This window comes from Stegastes partitus, unplaced genomic scaffold (assembly GCF_000690725.1).
Source record: "Stegastes partitus isolate 25-593 unplaced genomic scaffold, Stegastes_partitus-1.0.2 Scaffold1126, whole genome shotgun sequence".
NCBI classification, from domain to species: domain Eukaryota; kingdom Metazoa; phylum Chordata; class Actinopteri; family Pomacentridae; genus Stegastes; species Stegastes partitus.
The window spans coordinates 188605-205435 of record NW_007578857.1 but is presented as its reverse complement, the minus strand read 5'-3'; the positions used below and the strand labels follow the sequence as shown (position 1 = coordinate 205435).

General features: G+C 40.4%; 2 protein-coding genes across 4 annotated transcripts; one reads left to right on the top strand and one right to left on the bottom strand.

The window, feature by feature from the left end:
* Positions 1-658: 658 nt before the first annotated feature.
* mylk5 (myosin, light chain kinase 5) lies at positions 659-11919 on the top strand. Of its 2 annotated transcripts, none has more exons than XM_008296419.1 (17): positions 659-938; positions 3040-3189; positions 3798-3950; positions 4225-4407; positions 4852-4887; positions 5916-6043; positions 6129-6282; positions 6366-6677; positions 6768-6876; positions 7289-7492; positions 7640-7857; positions 7942-8065; positions 9153-9305; positions 9392-9521; positions 9605-9692; positions 9792-9932; positions 10240-11919. In XM_008296419.1, the coding sequence occupies exons 1-17, from the start codon at positions 815-817 to the stop codon at positions 10443-10445; spliced, it is 2613 nt and encodes an 870-aa protein (XP_008294641.1). In that variant the 5' UTR covers positions 659-814; the 3' UTR covers positions 10446-11919. The 2 variants fall into 2 exon arrangements, with proteins under 2 accessions (XP_008294641.1, XP_008294640.1); XM_008296418.1 differs by having other exon boundaries at positions 659-950.
* On the bottom strand, positions 5506-13768 carry LOC103368153 (complement C1q-like protein 2). Of its 2 annotated transcripts, XR_520760.1 has the most exons (4): positions 13587-13768; positions 12990-13124; positions 12551-12899; positions 5506-5518 (listed from the first exon to the last, which is right to left on the bottom strand). XR_520760.1 is itself a non-coding variant. In XM_008296420.1 (3 exons), exons 1-3 carry the CDS (start codon positions 13666-13668, stop codon positions 12613-12615), a joined length of 504 nt encoding a protein of 167 aa, XP_008294642.1. In that variant the 5' UTR covers positions 13669-13768; the 3' UTR covers positions 12376-12612. The 2 variants fall into 2 exon arrangements, 1 of the variants encoding a protein (XP_008294642.1); XM_008296420.1 differs by lacking the exon at positions 5506-5518 and having other exon boundaries at positions 12376-12899.
* Between the last annotated feature and the right edge of the window lie 3063 nt (positions 13769-16831).

The window sequence follows — 16831 nt, the reverse complement described above, 5'->3', positions numbered from 1 at the left end:
TACTGTTCTGTGTTGCTTGTCTCAACAACATATGCTCTAACAACAGCAGGCCCCTCTAGAGAGATCTCCTGGTTACCATAACAGCAGGTGAATCTGTTGAAGTGACGCTGCTTCCTTGGAAAGGGCCACAGTGTGTGTGTGTTGGGATATACTGTGTCAGGGGAGGCTCTTAAAGCTGCATGAGATTTACGAGTCCGTTGCTCAAACCTTTAGAGTCCACAGGCTTGAAATGAACCTTTGCCGATGTCACTATCATCACAAAGTTCAGTTTCAGCATTGATAAGTGAGAAGTCAAACAGAGAAACCAGTGACCAGCAGTGCATTCAACAAACACGCACACAATACGACCTTTGGCTGTGAGGATAGATAAGACCCCCCCTCTGGTTTCCACTTTTCCCCTTTCTGTCTTTCCTTGTTTGTGTGGCGTGTGTTTGTCCATTAGACATGACAATAAAAACAGGGATTTGACTTGTGGGTGCGGGACGCTAGTGACTTTAAAGAGATAAGGAGCTGCCTGCCCTGCCTGAAATGGCCGAAGTAAAACAGAAAGATTTGTCATGTAGGTGGAGTTAGTGTAGATCAGGGGAGGGTGAGAAACGAGGGCTCGAACATGTGCAGTAAAGTGTGAGGGCAGAGCTTCACTGGTCTAACAGAGAGTGAGAAATATAGAGCTTTGTGCAGTTTCACAGAAAAGACGGACTGTGCAAGTTTCTGAGGCCGCAGTGACAGAGAGAGGAAGCGTGATAATCAGTCTGGGAAATGACTGTGTAAATTATTTGTTGTTGCTCAGAGGCCGTGCTGTTCCTAAACAGACATGAATGGTGATGGCAGCAAACAGCGTTATGTGTCAACCTTCAAGATGCACATCAAGCCACCTTGTGCAATGTCTACATCAGGGAATGGACCTGGAACTACTGACACCAGGACCTCCAGCAAAGGTGCTGATCCAGGTAAGGCCTGCATGAGAGGGAGAGAGTGGGTGATTGTGTGTTTGCTTTGGATGGAACTCAACTGGTTAGCAAGTTATTAATGTCAGCATTTGAACAGACAAGTCTTGGCATGGCAATTCTTCCTCATAACGAGTTGGTCCACTGCAAAAACAGGCAGCAACAAATACTTCAATTTTCTCATAGTGGAAAAAAAAGAGATTATTTCTCAGAGAACGCACACCACACACTGTTTATGTCTCTTTAAGTTAATATCCGGTGTTGTGTTTGTCCTAAGTTTTAGATTGTTTATTGTAGTGATAACCTTTCACTTTCATGTTATGTCCGCCCAAACTAAACATCTCATTTCTTATGCCCTCAAAGCCTAGTTTTCTATTAGTTTAAATTAATCATTCCAAATGCACATTTGAATGTGTTGCATTTCTCAAATTCAAAAGTTCTTTTTCAGATTTATATTGCACGTGGTTGCCGTTTACATATCAGATATCGTACTACTTTTATTATTTCAATGTAAATATTTATCTGGAATGCTCTATCACACTTTTGTTTGTCAGATAACAACTTTGTATAGTATCTTTTACGTGTAAGAATTTCAGGAAATAACCAAAAGTGACTCGTTGCGCAAGTCTTAGGCTTTTGAAAGTTTCATGTTCAACAGAGTTGGGTTTAATTTTAGAGAAACCTTTAGCTGAGCTGCCTAAAAAGTCAGAGTGATGATGTGAAAGAGGTGTGAAGATCCACCACTTGTGCTCACAGTGTAGTTGAAAGTAGATAGCTCAGGGAAACAGCATTCAGTGCTTGTCCTCAAACATCAGAGTGCACAGTGAATAGTTCAGCATTGTAAATAGTGGCTAAAGGTTGATGGTACACCACATTTACTGTTAAACCTTAACTACTATGCTCTATGTGGTTTTACATGGGATTACAATGGTCAGAAGGATTTGGTTTATTTTTTATCAATGTTTTGTTAAGTTTAGCTGTCTGACAGGGCCTCTTCAATGGCACTTAACCCTTTATAGGGCACTCCTTGAAATACGTGGAAATTTCAACCCTAGGGTGTTTAAATAAATGCTTTTTTTTTTAAACATTTTAGTTTGAGGTAATGATACTTACACAACCAATAGAAAAGTATTTCTAAACTGTTTGGCTAGTTCATTTTGTGACATTTTTCTTGGGGGTAGCGGTGTTAGTGGCACTAATCTCAAAAAATAAAACAAAGTGGAGTTCAATGCAAGCCAGTAACAAAGCGTTTATAAAGTACCTGGAACATTTGTTTAGTGACATTTTTCATTAGGTAGTGATATTGTCTCTAATAAAAACTAAATCAAAGTGCACATAGTTCTTCAACCCAAAGTGGTTAATTGTACTGGGATTAATGGTGATCACAAATCATTGTGAGGCTAAACTGCGAATTAAAATCTTTTAAATCATGAAAGTTGACCCAATCAGGGGGGAGTGAAATTCTTGGGAACACACACTCCCCTCTGGAAAAGGTCCAAGGTTTAAGCAAGAATTTCATCAAACAGAAATAGACTCTTGCATTGAACACAATATGCCTTGGTCATGAAAAGCAAACACACGCAAACAAATTAAAAGCACAGTCTTGTCAGCATGAACTATGGGTTTTAAATGAGGGCAGATGACTGTGGTTTCCTGGGCCAGTGGTAACCTCAATTCATGTGACAAATTGTACAAGACAGAAAAGGAAGAACAGAAAAGGGGACAAACTGGTTGCAAACTGTTCTGGTAAATGGCAAGACTGTTATATTTGCATAAATTACATACATGCCATTGCTAGGGTGTAACACTTCTAGTACGTGTTACTTCCCATGTATGAAGCAGCCACAGAGAATACTTCTGGTTATACAGTAGCTCAAAACTAACAATAAAATAGTATTGGGTGGCCAAAATTTGCATGATACATCAAGAACCAAACTGAAAGGAAAGGAATTTAAAAGGCTAAAGTGAAGATCCAGCTGAGTGAAGTTTTGTGGTTGGTGTCGGGTCAAGGTCACTTATAACACAATCAAAATAAAGTTTTCTGTCTGTATCTGACTCCTTTTATCCTTCCACACCTCTCCTCCAAACCCAGGGCCTCTTACCCTTTCCTCCCATAAACATCTGGATCCGCCTGTCTTCATAGAGCCCCTGGAGGACTGCTGTGTGGACGAAGGAGGGGACATCACATTATGTGGGGTTCTCACTGGGAGTCAGCCAATCAAAGTGTCATGGTTGCACAATGGTGAGCAGGGACAATTTGCAACGCTGCATTGCAGTGCTTGTTTGGGGTCAAATATTCAGCCAAAGTACCCTAAAGCCCAGATACACTTAACTAGTTGGACACACATGAACAAAAATATGCTTTTTGTGACAGTTGCAACGTACTGCAAGCAATAAAACTACACTTTTACATATTCCACACATTTTCCTTGAAATACAGTTGAAACCAGAAGTTTACATACACTGTACAAAAAGAAACATCACCTTTTTTCCTCTCTGTCTGACATTAAACCAGACTAAACTTTTCCTGGTTTAGGTCAGCTAAGGTTACCAAAATTATTTCTATTCGCTAAATGCCAGAATAATGGGAGAGGACTTTGAAGAAAGTAATCAAAAAATCTCTCTATTATTCTGGCATTTAGCAAATTGAAATACTTTTGGTGATTCTGACTGACCTAAAACAGGAAAAGTTCAGTCTGATTTAATGTCAGACAGTGAGAAAAAAAAAGGTTATATGTCTTTTACAGTGTATGTAAAATTCAGGTTTCAACTGTATTTGGCATCAGGCGAGTGAAAGAGAGGCTTTTTAGTTGTGTTTTTGTTTGTTTGTTTGTTTGTTCCTACGGGCAGGTGAAGTGGCTCGTTTTGGGAAGCCTTCCTTCAATGGCAGGGAGGTGAGATTTGTGGTGAAAGACTGTTTACCAGAAGATGCTGGCGCCTTCACCTGCTTGGCAGAAAGCAGCGCAGGAAAGACATCTTGCAGCGCTGCTGTGTTTGTCAGAGGTGAGGGACTCATTTGGACACACTGAGAGGTGTTCCACAATGGGCATTAGAGGCAATTCATACAATTTGTCTTGCGTTTAATTACCAGGAAATTAATTTGCAACACAATTTGCTGCTAATTGCAAACCATGCCTTGCAGGGTTATAACAAAGAGAGCTTCAGTCAGTGGAGTATTTATTTTGTTAATTGCTCTGAACACATTATTTAGAGAGTGCAAGAGTTTCATTTCTTATGCAGTCTCTTCTCCTTTTTCTCTTGCTTTCAACCAACTCAGACTTCGAAACTATCTGTGGTGCGCAGAATCGTGTTTCAAAGATCGCCACTTCTGCATCTGAGAGCATAATGGAAAATGGAAGGTCATCAGAGACTCACAAAGATGAGTTGCAGAAACTCAGAGGATCTATTTGTGCATCTCCTACAGGCTCTGATAACCAGAGCCCAGTCTCATCGCCAAGAGGTAATCGGATAACAGTTCAATACATGTATGAAAACTTCATTTTTACATGAAAGTTTTTAGAATATAGTAAGAATATTTGCATTGAAGCTTCATTTTCTACTCATAAACTGTTGTGTTGCACAGTACTTAAATGTTTTGATGCACAACGAAAGCATCCTGGCCTCCTTACCATTGTTTTTCACCTTCAGGATATCCATGTTATATTTATAAAAGGAAACACACTTCCAGTCCTTGTGTGATTGGCTGTCAGGCGACATGTATACCAATCATACAAGATACACCCACTAAAACCTCTCAGTCCCAAGTGAACGCCATGTAGGGAAGTGGACAGTGCACAGTACAGTAAAACTTGCTGAGTCTGTAAACTGATAGCCATAGTCTGAAAAGAGCCACACCTCAGTCCTCCCCTGCTAAAACCTACCTGCACTTCATCTGTCCCTACAGAAGTCATCCCAAAGAAGAGAGCCAACTCAGGGACAGGTAAGAAAAACGCAACATTTTGCCTCCTCACTCACTACCTGCTGCCAAAAGACCGAGCAATGCACCTGTCTTTCCATTCATTCTTCTATTTCTCACTGTTTGCTATATTCTCTGCTTCGAGTGCTCCTATTTCTGTGAATGTAGCCTATCCACTAGACTCTGGTTTGCATGCGTGTGCTATTGTGGTTGGTCCTGCAGCTGCACCTCTTTTTTTTTTTAACCTTTGTCCTCACTATAATGTTGTCTGGCTCCAATTTATTGTGCTCCCATATCCTAGAAAACTTTTCCTTTGGGTGTAGGCAGCAAAAAGTAAAACCCTGAAAAACCAGCATTATAAGGTGTGAATGTCTGTTTTGAGTGTGTAGCATATTCTATATAGTTTCTTTATACTTTATGGTTTTATGATCAATATAAGGGATGGTTAGAGATCAGACTCAGAGGGTAAACTGTATCTAAGAAAGTTGTTTCAATAAAAGTTTATCAGATTGACTTTAGTCAAATTCACCAACCTGGAGCCGCAGTATTTGAATACTGACAGTGTGAGAGAGATGATGTTGACTTCAGCACAAATGTGGAATTATACAATATATATTTATAAGATCCACAGTATGACTTAAATTGTGTTTGCTTCCTTTAAGCACGTTTGTTTAAATAAGCAGTTGTGAGCATGTGAAACATGTAAGGTGTTCTCACGGAACAGATAAACCCTTTAACATGGCTTGACACACATGACTACAAAAGGACTGTTTGTACTTGTGTGGGGTAGGTCATCTATGTTTTGCATTTTGAGACGCTTGGTCTGCTGTATGCTACAAAAATAAGGGTCTCATGGTAAGCAATACACTCCCACTCATGCAGCACCAACCACATATCCCACTACCAGCCATTTCTTTGTCTTTATCTCACACTCACACACCACATCCGATAGCTTCCTTCCAGTGTGATATTTTAGGCATTCAGCTGCTGAATTCAACCAGACACAGCAGTGAGCTTTGAGCTGAAACACTTATGTTGTTTTGTCTTCGCAGGCCCAGTGTTACATTTTGAAAACCCACCGCAGCACCACGAGGTGAAAGTGGGACAAACCGCCAGGCTGACGTGTTTTTTTGCCGGCAGCCCCCCTGTAGTGTCCTGCTGGATCAGAAACAAAGAACAGGTGTGTTAATTTAGACACTTACTGATAGAATATCCCAAATTTACTTGTCTCTATGGTGTTTATCTTCCCAATGTTTTGTCTGCAGATAGTGGATTGTCCAGATCTGTGGACAGAAAATACTGATCGGAGCAGTACGCTGATTATAGCAGAGGCTAAACCACAGGACACAGGTCGCTACACTGTTGTTGTGAAGGACCGTAAGAGCTCAGCACAACACACTCTTACCCTTTCCGTCATAGGTAAGACAAGACATGAACTAAAGTTTCAAGATCAAGAAAAGTAGTGCCTTAAATGCTTTTTTTTTTTTTCATCTTCCCACCAGAGAAGCCAGAACCTCCTGCCTCCAGTCCTGTGATTTCCCTCGTCTCTGCATCCAGCCTCGTGCTGTCCTGGTCGGGCCCCTGCTACGACGGCGGCAGTGCCATCCTGGGTTATGTGGTTGAGTTAAAAAATCAAGAACACGGTGAGCCTGGGGACTGGAGCGAGCTCACTGCCCAGTGTAAGAGTACCTCATACAAAGTGTCTTCTGGGCTGCAGCCTCAACAGAAATACTGTTTCAGAGTGAGGGCCTATAACGCAGTGGGAGTAAGCGAGCCAGGTCCAGTGTCACCAGTGGTGAGGATGGAGCAGAAAGGTGAGGTGACACGAGTTTTTGACAACACATCTGGAAATATAGCCAAATACTACAGGCCTTGTATTAAAGTTGTTGTGTCTGTGTATGTAGATTCAGACAAAAAGCAAGGAGAGGAGCCCCCTCAAGTGTATACCAGTGTCACCATTGAGTCCTCCCACAAAGTCAGCGATCACTACAATGTACTGGAAAGACTGGGAATGTGAGTATGTGACAGGTCGAGTTTTTTCTATTTTATTTTATTTCATAGCCAAAAAAGCATTTTCTTCAGAAAGGGTGAAGAGGACATTTCAAAGGAAAGTCTGTTTGTGTGGGAGGAAGGGAAATCCAGCCAAGTGCAGCAGAGGGAGGATTAAATTATATGCATGTAGAGACATGGTCATGTACACCAAGGTGGGTCTGAAAACATCACTGGCTGCAGTTAATATTGGCAAAGAATGTACAGTAACTTTGAGTGACAAGAGGAGGCATAAATCAGTTGTTTCAGATGGAAGATTATTTTAATCATCAGCATCTGTTGTCAAGAACTGTTGGTTGTGATGGGTTCATGATCTATGACAGTGCAACATTCAGATTTCAGTCAAAGATAAAAAACTGACTAAGCTCTTCATTAGGGGGAAATTTGGCTTGGTCTACAAGCTAACACACAAAGAGACAGGACGCGTGTGCGCTGGAAAGTTCTACAAAGGACGTCGTGCCAAGGAGAGGGAGGCTGCACGGAAAGAGATTGAGCTGATGAACTACCTCCATCACCCCAAACTGGTCCAGTGTCTGGCAGCATACGATCACAAGCCTGAGATGGTCATGGTCATGGAGTTGTAAGTATCGTCATGTTAAATTCATACAGCAGCTGCAAATTCTGGGTGTGTCAGTGCTGATAATAGTAATAATAGTAATAATGATACATAATACTTACATGGCACAAGAAGCTTCACAAAGTAAAAGTGTTGTTTGTCTGTCTGCAGTATCGCAGGTGGAGAACTGTTTGAACGTATTGTGGATGACAACTTTGAGCACACAGAGCCTGCCAGCGTGCGCTACATGCAGCAGATTGTGGAGGGGATTGCATACATGCATCAACAGAAAATCGTCCATCTGGACCTCAAACCTGAAAACATTGTGTGTGTTGACACCACTGGCACCTCTGTTAAGATCATTGACTTCGGATTAGCCAGTAGGATTGGTATGTGAAACACAGCTGTCTTAGTATGCATTTGTCTGACTTGTGTGTGCTTCAATACCAAATTTTGTGATTTATGTGAAACAGATGGCAGCACACCTCTGAAAGTGCTTCATGGGACTCCAGAATTTGTGGCACCTGAAGTGATCAACTATGAGCCCGTGTGTTTGGAAACTGATATGTGGAGCATTGGGGTTATCTGCTACATCTTGTGAGTCACACTGTCACTTCTATAGCCCTTTAATCAAAGGAATAGCTTTTGGGAAACATGGTTTTTCACTTTCCTGCCAAGAGGTACATGAAAAGAAATATCACTCTCCTGTCTGTCCAATGAATGCAAAGCCTGACCTTGGTTGTCTTGCGCTCCAGGAAGTAATTGTGTAAGACACAACCCAGCAAAAATCCCCAGATAAAAGCTTGAAGTGGCTACAATAAATATTTGCATAATAGCTATATATCACATGACAACATGAAAACAATGTGACCTGGTTAAAGCTGCTGCTTGTACAGATGACCCACTAGAGAATTATCACTTGAGACTGCAGGCCCTCTTTATCTGCTTTTACATCTAACTCATCTTTTAGTTTAAATCTCTTTCCCAAAATTGTATTGGTTTGATTCACTTTAGTCACTCTCATAGAACCATTTTCAGCTGCAGCTAGAAAAAAAAGGCTCTAAAAATCAACTGTACTGTAAGAGTAGCACCGATCGACAGACAGACAAAGCAAGTGACTAGGTCAGGAGCTGGTAGTTACCAAACTGAGATAAAAGAGACTGAAAATCGTTCTTACCCACCAGGTTTTTGTGTACTGACTAAGCAAACAGCATTGAGTGTTAATCATATGAGGCTCAGGGGTACTTTTGGTCAAAACCAGGCAAACTGTTTATCCCAGTTTCCGGTGTCTGTACCAAAGTGAGTCTATGGAGGCTTCATATTTACCATACAGACAAGAAATGAGTATCCTTTGTGTGTGTGTGTCATGCATATCTAGTGTATGAACTTCTGCATTGGTAAGAATGGATTTTGTGCTTGAGAAAAACATAGGATAGAGTCAGCCGGGCCCAGTTGCGTGACTAACTTGTCTAATCCGTGTTGTTTTTCAGTCCAAGGGCCCTTCGTCAGTTGCAAGTTTCAAAAAACACTTAGTATGTGCTGGAACATGAAAGATTGATTGGACTGTGCTGGTATTAATAGTGGAATTGAGTTTAAGCGTTATGATGCCATCTAGTGGTCAAGTGTTGTAATAGTCAATAATATACAATGACACCATTCTTGTCTGTTTCTATATGGTTTTCAGGCTGAGTGGTGAGTCTCCATTCCAGGGAAACAGTGATGCAGAAACCCTGGCCTTGGTTACAGCGGCTCAGTGGGAGTTTGAAGAGGAGAGCTTTGAGGAGATAACAGAAGAGGCCAAAAATTTCATCAGCTCCCTGCTCAGCAAAGACACCAGGTGATTTCATAAGCATACAACTACAGCAGAGCCAGTAGATACCACCTTCACTTAACGACCCACAACTCTCTCTCTGTGTTTAACAGACGGAGGATGTCCTGTAATGAGGCTCTCAAACACCCCTGGATGGCAGCATTTGACTCTGGAGACCTCACCACCACCAAGAGTCTGTCCAAAGAGAAGATGAAGAGGTTTCTAGCCAGGCAGAAGTGGAAGGTAACACACTGGTATAGTACTTTCATATTCTCCCTTAAGTTTGATGTGGTGTTTTTGTTTTCTAATAGACATTTGTTTTATAGAAAGCCGGCAAGGCCATGTTAGCCCTAAAGAGAATGGCTCTGCTGTCTAAAGGTGATAGCAGTGGATCTCTCACAAGTCCCAGAGAAGGTGAGACACTTTCTTTAAACAATTATCAGGACCATTTTCATTTTCTGGTTTAAGCTAGCTACTATTATCCTCTTTTGTCCTCGTCTCTCTCTCACCTAGACTCACCCCTGAGCCCAGAGGCAGAGCATGCCTTGCAGTCTCTGGAGCGTAAGATGCAAGGACCACCCCTGTTCACCCAGAGCTTGGAGGACCAGACTGTAGTTCAGGGATCCAATGCCCAACTCTCATGTCACCTCACAGGTACTCTTACACTCCAACCAACTTATTTCACACAAGAGGACTTGAACGTTGATCCACAATGAAACTTAAAAGCAAAAACATTCAAGTTTGAACTATTAACCGGGTAAAATCAAACGATGGAAAAAAGATAACACATTAGATGTACTGCTTACTGTGTTCATTCAATAGGCACAATTCAGGCCTGAAAGACTTGAATCTGGACTTTCCTCCGAAGACATGAAAGCAGCTTTGCTCTGATGCCGTTTCGCTTTATTTCAGAAGTTGTCCACCTTGCCCCTGACTTCACTCCTGTTATCTATCTTGGCAGGATACCCTGACCCAGAGGTGGTGTGGCTGTGTGGTGAAGAACCCGTGGTGGAGTCACCCACAGTGCAGATAGAGTATGAAGACGATGGCCGCTGTACCCTGGTTCTATCCAAAGTTAGCCAGGAGGACACCAATGTTTACACCTGTAGAGCCACCAATGACCATGGGGAGACATTCTGCTCAGCCAAACTAACTGTTCAAGAATAATTTCATTGTGACTATGTATGCAGACATAGAATGTATAAATATAATGTTCTTCGGTGTCCTGAAAAGCTGTATTGTACATTCCTGTTTTAATATGAGGACTACAAATTGGGACCAAACTGTGCAACCTGAGGTGTGGCTGGAAGTATATAACGTGTATTATTGCACAAAATTCTGATGAATATTGTTACAGAGCTACAGGAATGTTATCTTTAAACAGTCAGCATTAAACTACTCTAAAGCAGCGAACACTAGCACAAAAAATAAACAGACGGAAATAGTCCCCAACAGACTGTTTTGGTATACACTACTATACTACTGTTCACAGCTTACAGCAACACATTTAGCCTTATCTTTAGCAGCAGTGCGCGGTTTCTGATCTCGCTTAAAGAGTGCAATCCGTGGCATCAGGCCCGTTCTAGACATAACAGTGGCCTCCATATGTTGATATGAGTTACAGACCTCATTTAAAACCACACTTGCACATTACAAAAAACATGTTTCTGTGTTCAGTCAGGTTTTGCACCATGAACATGTGTTATGCTGTTTAGGATAATTTTTTTCTCATTGTATCAGTTCACACAATCCCAGTGTTGAGGTCACAAATCAACCCTTCAAAACACATTAGCTGGATCATTTGGGTTGATGGAGTTATCAGATGTCCACTTTCTTTTAAATGTTCATATTTTTTTCCCTGTCACTGCAGGGCCACATTTTTTTGAATAGTGTGCTTCTGCCAGGTTTGCCTTTATTACGGCCACTGGTTTGCCTTCATGTGGATGAAATACGGGGTAGCAATTAACTTGTGAATTTGTGTGAATATGTGCAGTCACAGAGGGAGACATAGGGGAAATATTTCCATGACAAAAGAATGTTGGCAAAATCTGTTGCTTTACTGTCGGCCTGCTGAATTTCAGACTGTAAACAATGCAATGGGGGCGTGAAACTGCAGACCATCCACCTGTAGAGGGAGGGGAAAAGAACATCTTGCAATTATGTATATTTTTCTTAAGTTTTTTTTTAAATATATTCACATTGAATTTGTTATGACAAGAGGCACCTCAAATCAACAGAAACCTGTTGATGTTAGTCTGTTGATTCTTATATTTTTGCCTCGGCCAGAAAATCAGGTCTGCACAGGAGCCACTCATTTCAACAACATAGCACAGAGATAGACATTGGAGGGTTACTTTTTGGATACAGCACAGACGAGTGTGAACTAAGAATCCAAAAATCAGTTGCTATCCTTTGCAAAGTATTTGTTGTGACATCTTTTAAAGAAAAACATGCAAAGGGAGAGGGCAAGTATGCTCATGCTCCAGGTACAGCTTAAACCCTTCCCTGATTAATAAAGGAAGGTCTTGCGCACAGCTGAGCGGCAATTCTTCTTTGACAAAAAAACTGTTGTTTATATGCCCCATTTAAGCATTTGTTCAATTTCAAACTGATAAAATAAAAAAAAAACAATGTTACATTATTTTGAGAGCTGTTTCTAGTTTTTCTGGCTGTATAAATTGAGAATTTCAAGAACAAATCAGTAAAGCCTGAATAAACAAAGAGCCTACATCCTTTTGGAAACTCTTCACAAAAACAATCTGCAGTTACACCATATAATCCCCCTTTAGTCTCAGTGGCTGATTGTCAGTTTTGCAGATTTCCTTCTCAGTCCACAGATCCCAGTATTCATAACATGGGTAAACCACTGCAATGTGTCCTAAAGATCATTAGCAACAAACATGTATAACTATTTTTCCTACTGAATTTTAAATGCAAATTAAGATGTGCTTGCAAGTTTTGGGGAATAACATGCAGCACACTACCGAGCCAAAAAAAAAAAAAAACAAGGAAGTTGACACCATATTGCAGCATATACACATTGTTGTATAGTTGTCTGTTTTTCAAAGCATTATCAGATGGAGATAGAGACACAAGATCAGAAAGGTTGAAATTTATTCTGATGCACAGATGTGATAATTACAATGTCTCAAACAAAGTGCGTTACGTTTAATCATTTGCTGTTTGTTAAGATAAATGTATTTACAACACATGATTAGTTTGGCTTGGTGTAAACGACCTTAAAGTGTCACAGATTCCACTTTTCAATCTACTAGTTGGCAGTGTGAATAAAGAGAGATTTATTTTATTCTAAAAACCTGAAATCATGTTTGAATTAGACGGTGAAAAGCAGAAAACCGCTGAAGGTGTTGTAGTTCATGCCATCATCATAGACAATCCTGTTGGCCTGGAGTTCCACATACACATTGTCTCCCACCTCGAGGAGGATGACCACAGCGTTGCTGCCCATGTCGTTGCTGTCAGACCCCGAGGTGTCCCACACGGATGTTAACCTTTCACTGTTCTTCATGAGGCTCACAACAGAGCTGGGAACAGATCTGAGGTTGTTGAACATTGAAAACCGAAAGAAGTACATTCCTTTGACCACCGCAGTGAAAATGCCTGTCAAAACAACGAGAGAGGATTAACTTCCATGAGTTTTATTTTGCTTTCTCTCTCTTTCTCTCACACACCTCCACACACATTATTTACCTGTTGAAGGATTGTAGCTGCTGCCAGTGTTTGAGAAAACCCTCCGATACTTAAGTGGGGTAGCAGTGTTAAAAGGCCCGGTGTCTCCAGAGCCAGATTCCCTGAGAGCTGCAGAAAAGGCCACCCGAGGAGTGCCTGAAAGCATCAAATTAACCACAATACATCAGAATAAGAATCTATACAGAGGAGAATTATATTCCATTATACCAATGGTGTTCAAGGAAAGACCATAAAACCTTAAAATTATAATTGCCATCCAAATAGCCTCAGTATGTGGCAATATTTCTTACAGATAGCCTAAGAAAAGTCTGACATGCAATGATTGTGCTTGTATAAATGTAGCATTTACCAAAAGTGTCATATAAAGTTTGCAAAGCCTCATTTTCAAGTATTTTAAGAGTGCATGTAAAATATTAATCAGCTTTACTTTGACTATTAATATTATTTATATATGTTTAGTTTCTATTAATATTTGCGATGTTAATCCTTAATGCAACATACCATCATGACAAAAAGGGTTAGAAGTATGAAATTCCTGAGCCATGAACTTTCTTTAAACATCAGTGCATATCCAATAAAGAACATTTGCCACATTACCACCAGTAAGGCTACGTAGTTCCAGGACTTCCTTTTCAGTGTTTTGCAGCTTGGTCTCCAGAAGACTTATTTTTTCATCCATGTTTGCGATTTTCTCTCCCACTGCTCCCAGGTTTTGAGTTAACGAGGTGCGGGAGCAGATGTCACAGTAGCCAACTGACGTTGTGCACTGACTGGCTTTTTCATTTCCATCATTAGTTTGAGGTTCGCAAAGGCAGCAGCTGAATGCAAGAATCAGAGCTGCAATCTTCTTCATCCTTGTGGTTTTGAAATCTTTGCTTCAATGCAATGTTTCCCTGAGAAGTCTCCTCTTTTTATACTTCACCTGAAGTTACGTAAACGTGGAAAGACCAGTTTCACTCTGTTTCCAAGAATCCTACACTCTTTATTTAACCCTTTAACACCCAAGTATCTTTCAGACCATCTGGACTTTATTTTTGTTGTTGATATTTTGGCTGTGAAAGAGTCACAAATCATACAATGAGTAATTGACCCAGTACCAAATGACAAACGGCCCTGGACTGATCCACGGCCCGGTGGTTGGGGACCACTGGTTTAGGTGACAGGTACTGTTATTTTGTTTTTGAAGAATTTTTTTAACTATAAAAAGAGGGACATTTGTCATGCATTTGGAACCAAAAATACATCAACTTATCAGAAAATTGATTTAACACAGTATAAAAGTCTTTAATGAATACCAACAAATGTTTTGCACATATTCTTTCTTGAGGTCCAGTGGACCCCAAAAGACCTTCTGCGTCTGGCAACATGAAAGTCCTGAATAGGGGTAATAGTGGCAACAGCAGGGAAGAAGCCACAGTTTTCACAACGTAACAAGTCTGTGTTGTTTACAGCTTGGGAAAGGAAGCTGACTGTAGGAAACCAGTGACACAACCAAGTAAAAAAAAAAAGAAGAAGAAAAAAAAGAATAACAAGGAAGTTGTAACCGTATTGCAACATATACACATTGTTGTATAGTTTCAAGTCATGTTAATTCCTGTGAGTTGGGACATTGCTATCCATCCATACACATCTGAGGTCAGGCTCTAGTGTCAGGATGACACAGTCCTTAAAGTTGTGGAGACCTACTCCCATTACCAGTAGTCCATGAGACATTCAGGGAGTCTTTTACTATCAGTCGACTTCAATTACTGTGTTTGATGTGTCTCATGGTTTGGACAGTACCCTCGTTTCTACAGTCCTAATTAAACATACCTCTTGGAGATGTGCCATGTTAAGAAAGAGGTGCTGGTATTTTTGATTCGATTTTCGATATTTTTATATTTTCCCCTGTTTTATATTTTCTCTCCCACTGCTCCCAGGTTCTGAGTTAACGAAGTGCGGGAGCAGATGTCACAGCAGCCGACTGACGTTGTGCCCTGATTGGCTTTGTCATTTCCATCATGAGTTTGAGGTTCGCAAAGGCAGCAGCTGAACGCAAGAATCAGAGCTGCAATCTTCTTCATCCTTGTGGTTTTGAAATCTTTGCTTCAATGCAATGTTTCCCTGAGAAGTCTCCATGTTTTATACTTCACCTGAAGTTGTGCAAAACAGGAAGTTTCACTCCCTTTACAATAAACCTACCCTCTTTGTCTGATGCCAATCTTGGCCAGGCTGTTGTTATAAAAGAGACTGTTAATCTCAATTGAACGCTTCCAGGCAAATACATGTTAAAAAAACAAACAAAAAAAAAACACACAGAGTGAAATACTTGCAAGAATATTTAGAAAAACATACAAATGTCCAACAAGTCATTGATGATGATTTCACAGTGGGTAATATACAGCATGTGCTGTGAGGCAGAAGTTAAAATATAGGTCACACAATAAATAACTAAAGTCCAAAGAGATGTGATCAGATTTAACAGATAAAGCTGATGTTGCAACCTTGTCCAAATGGAACATATTGCAATTTCTTTGACCTGCCTCGTACATTTCAAACTGCTCCTTCATTCAAAGGAACTAAACATGTAGGTACAGCTAGTAAATATACCTGAATAGTGATCAACAAGATCTTTACATGTGAAATGAAAAAGTAAAATAATAAGAAATCAGTAGGACTGAAAAAACAAATCGGAGACACAGGTGATGATAAATATCTTTAAAAGTAGGTTAAATAGGGACAAATGATCATAATTCTGTCTTTCCCACCATTTATATTACATGTTGATGCCACAATATGTTTGTTCACTTGGTGAAGTATGGCAGCTTTTTTTTTTTTTTTACAATGACTCATTGCTCATATAATGTTTACCTAACTGTTCTCCTTTTGTACTCCACCTGAAGTTGTGCAAAAAAGGAAAACACTTGAGTTTTACAAAAAAAAAACCCAACAACAACAACAAACAAATAAATATTACTTGTTAGAAGGTTGAAAAAAAACATAAAAGTGAGATACAAACATATAATAGTGTCTAAAAACTGATTAATGACGATTACACAATGGATGATTTACAGCGTGTTACTGTGAGGCAGAGGTTAAAATATAGGTCATACATCACATTACTAAAGTCCAAAGAGATGCCATCAGATTTCAAAGACAAAGTTGATGTCGCAATCTTGTTCAACTGGAACACATTGCAATGTGTTGGCCATGCCACATAAAATTCCAACTACGCCCCGATTCAATGGGAACTGAAAGATCTCCACTAAAGCAGAGTCAGTTAATAGTCCGTGCTGTACCTGAATTGACAAGTTTAAGTATAAAATCAAAAAGCAAGAATTGTAGCAATTAGTAGGAATGCCTTATTTGGTGAGACAGGGGATGATAACATTTTAAAAAGTAGGCTAAGTGAGGACAAATGACCACGATTCTGTCTTTTCCATCATTGGTACGTTGATGCCTCATGATTGTTCAGTTGGTGAATTAGTGGCACTTGTCTTCACAATGACTTCATTTGCTCACATAATGTATACTGACTTATTTGTATGTATACTGACTTTATTTTTATTTTTATAGCGTGGGTTCTCTCTGGGTTCTCCAGCTTCCTCCCACACAGTCCAAAAACATGTTGAGGTTAATTGGTGATTCTAAATTGTCCGTAGGTGTGAATGTGAGTGTGCTTGGTTGTCTGTCTCTAAGTGCAGCCCTGTGATAGACTGGTGACCTGTCCAGGGTGTCCCCTGCCTTCACCCTAAGTCAGCTGGGATAGGCTCCAGCCCCCCCATGACCCTAATGAGGATTAAGCGGTGTTTAGATAATGGATGGATGGATGGACGTACAATTAGTTTATGACTGTAGGTCTT

Bases quoted from the DNA above. Each gene is read 5' to 3' on its own strand.
- mylk5 (XM_008296418.1), top strand. From the start codon at position 815: ATGAATGGTGATGGCAGCAAACAGCGTTATGTGTCAACCTTCAAGATG. The intron at 7,858-7,941 runs GTATGTGAAACA...TATGTGAAACAG, and splicing joins CGGATTAGCCAGTAGGATTG to ATGGCAGCACACCTCTGAAA. The intron at 9,933-10,239 runs GTACTCTTACAC...CTATCTTGGCAG, and splicing joins ACTCTCATGTCACCTCACAG to GATACCCTGACCCAGAGGTG.
- LOC103368153 (XM_008296420.1), bottom strand. From the start codon at position 13,668: ATGGATGAAAAAATAAGTCTTCTGGAGACCAAGCTGCAAAACACTGAA. The intron at 13,125-13,586 runs GTAATGTGGCAA...TGATGCTTTCAG, and splicing joins ACTACGTAGCCTTACTGGTG to GCACTCCTCGGGTGGCCTTT. The intron at 12,900-12,989 runs GTAAATAATGTG...TTGTTTTGACAG, and splicing joins CAGCTACAATCCTTCAACAG to GCATTTTCACTGCGGTGGTC.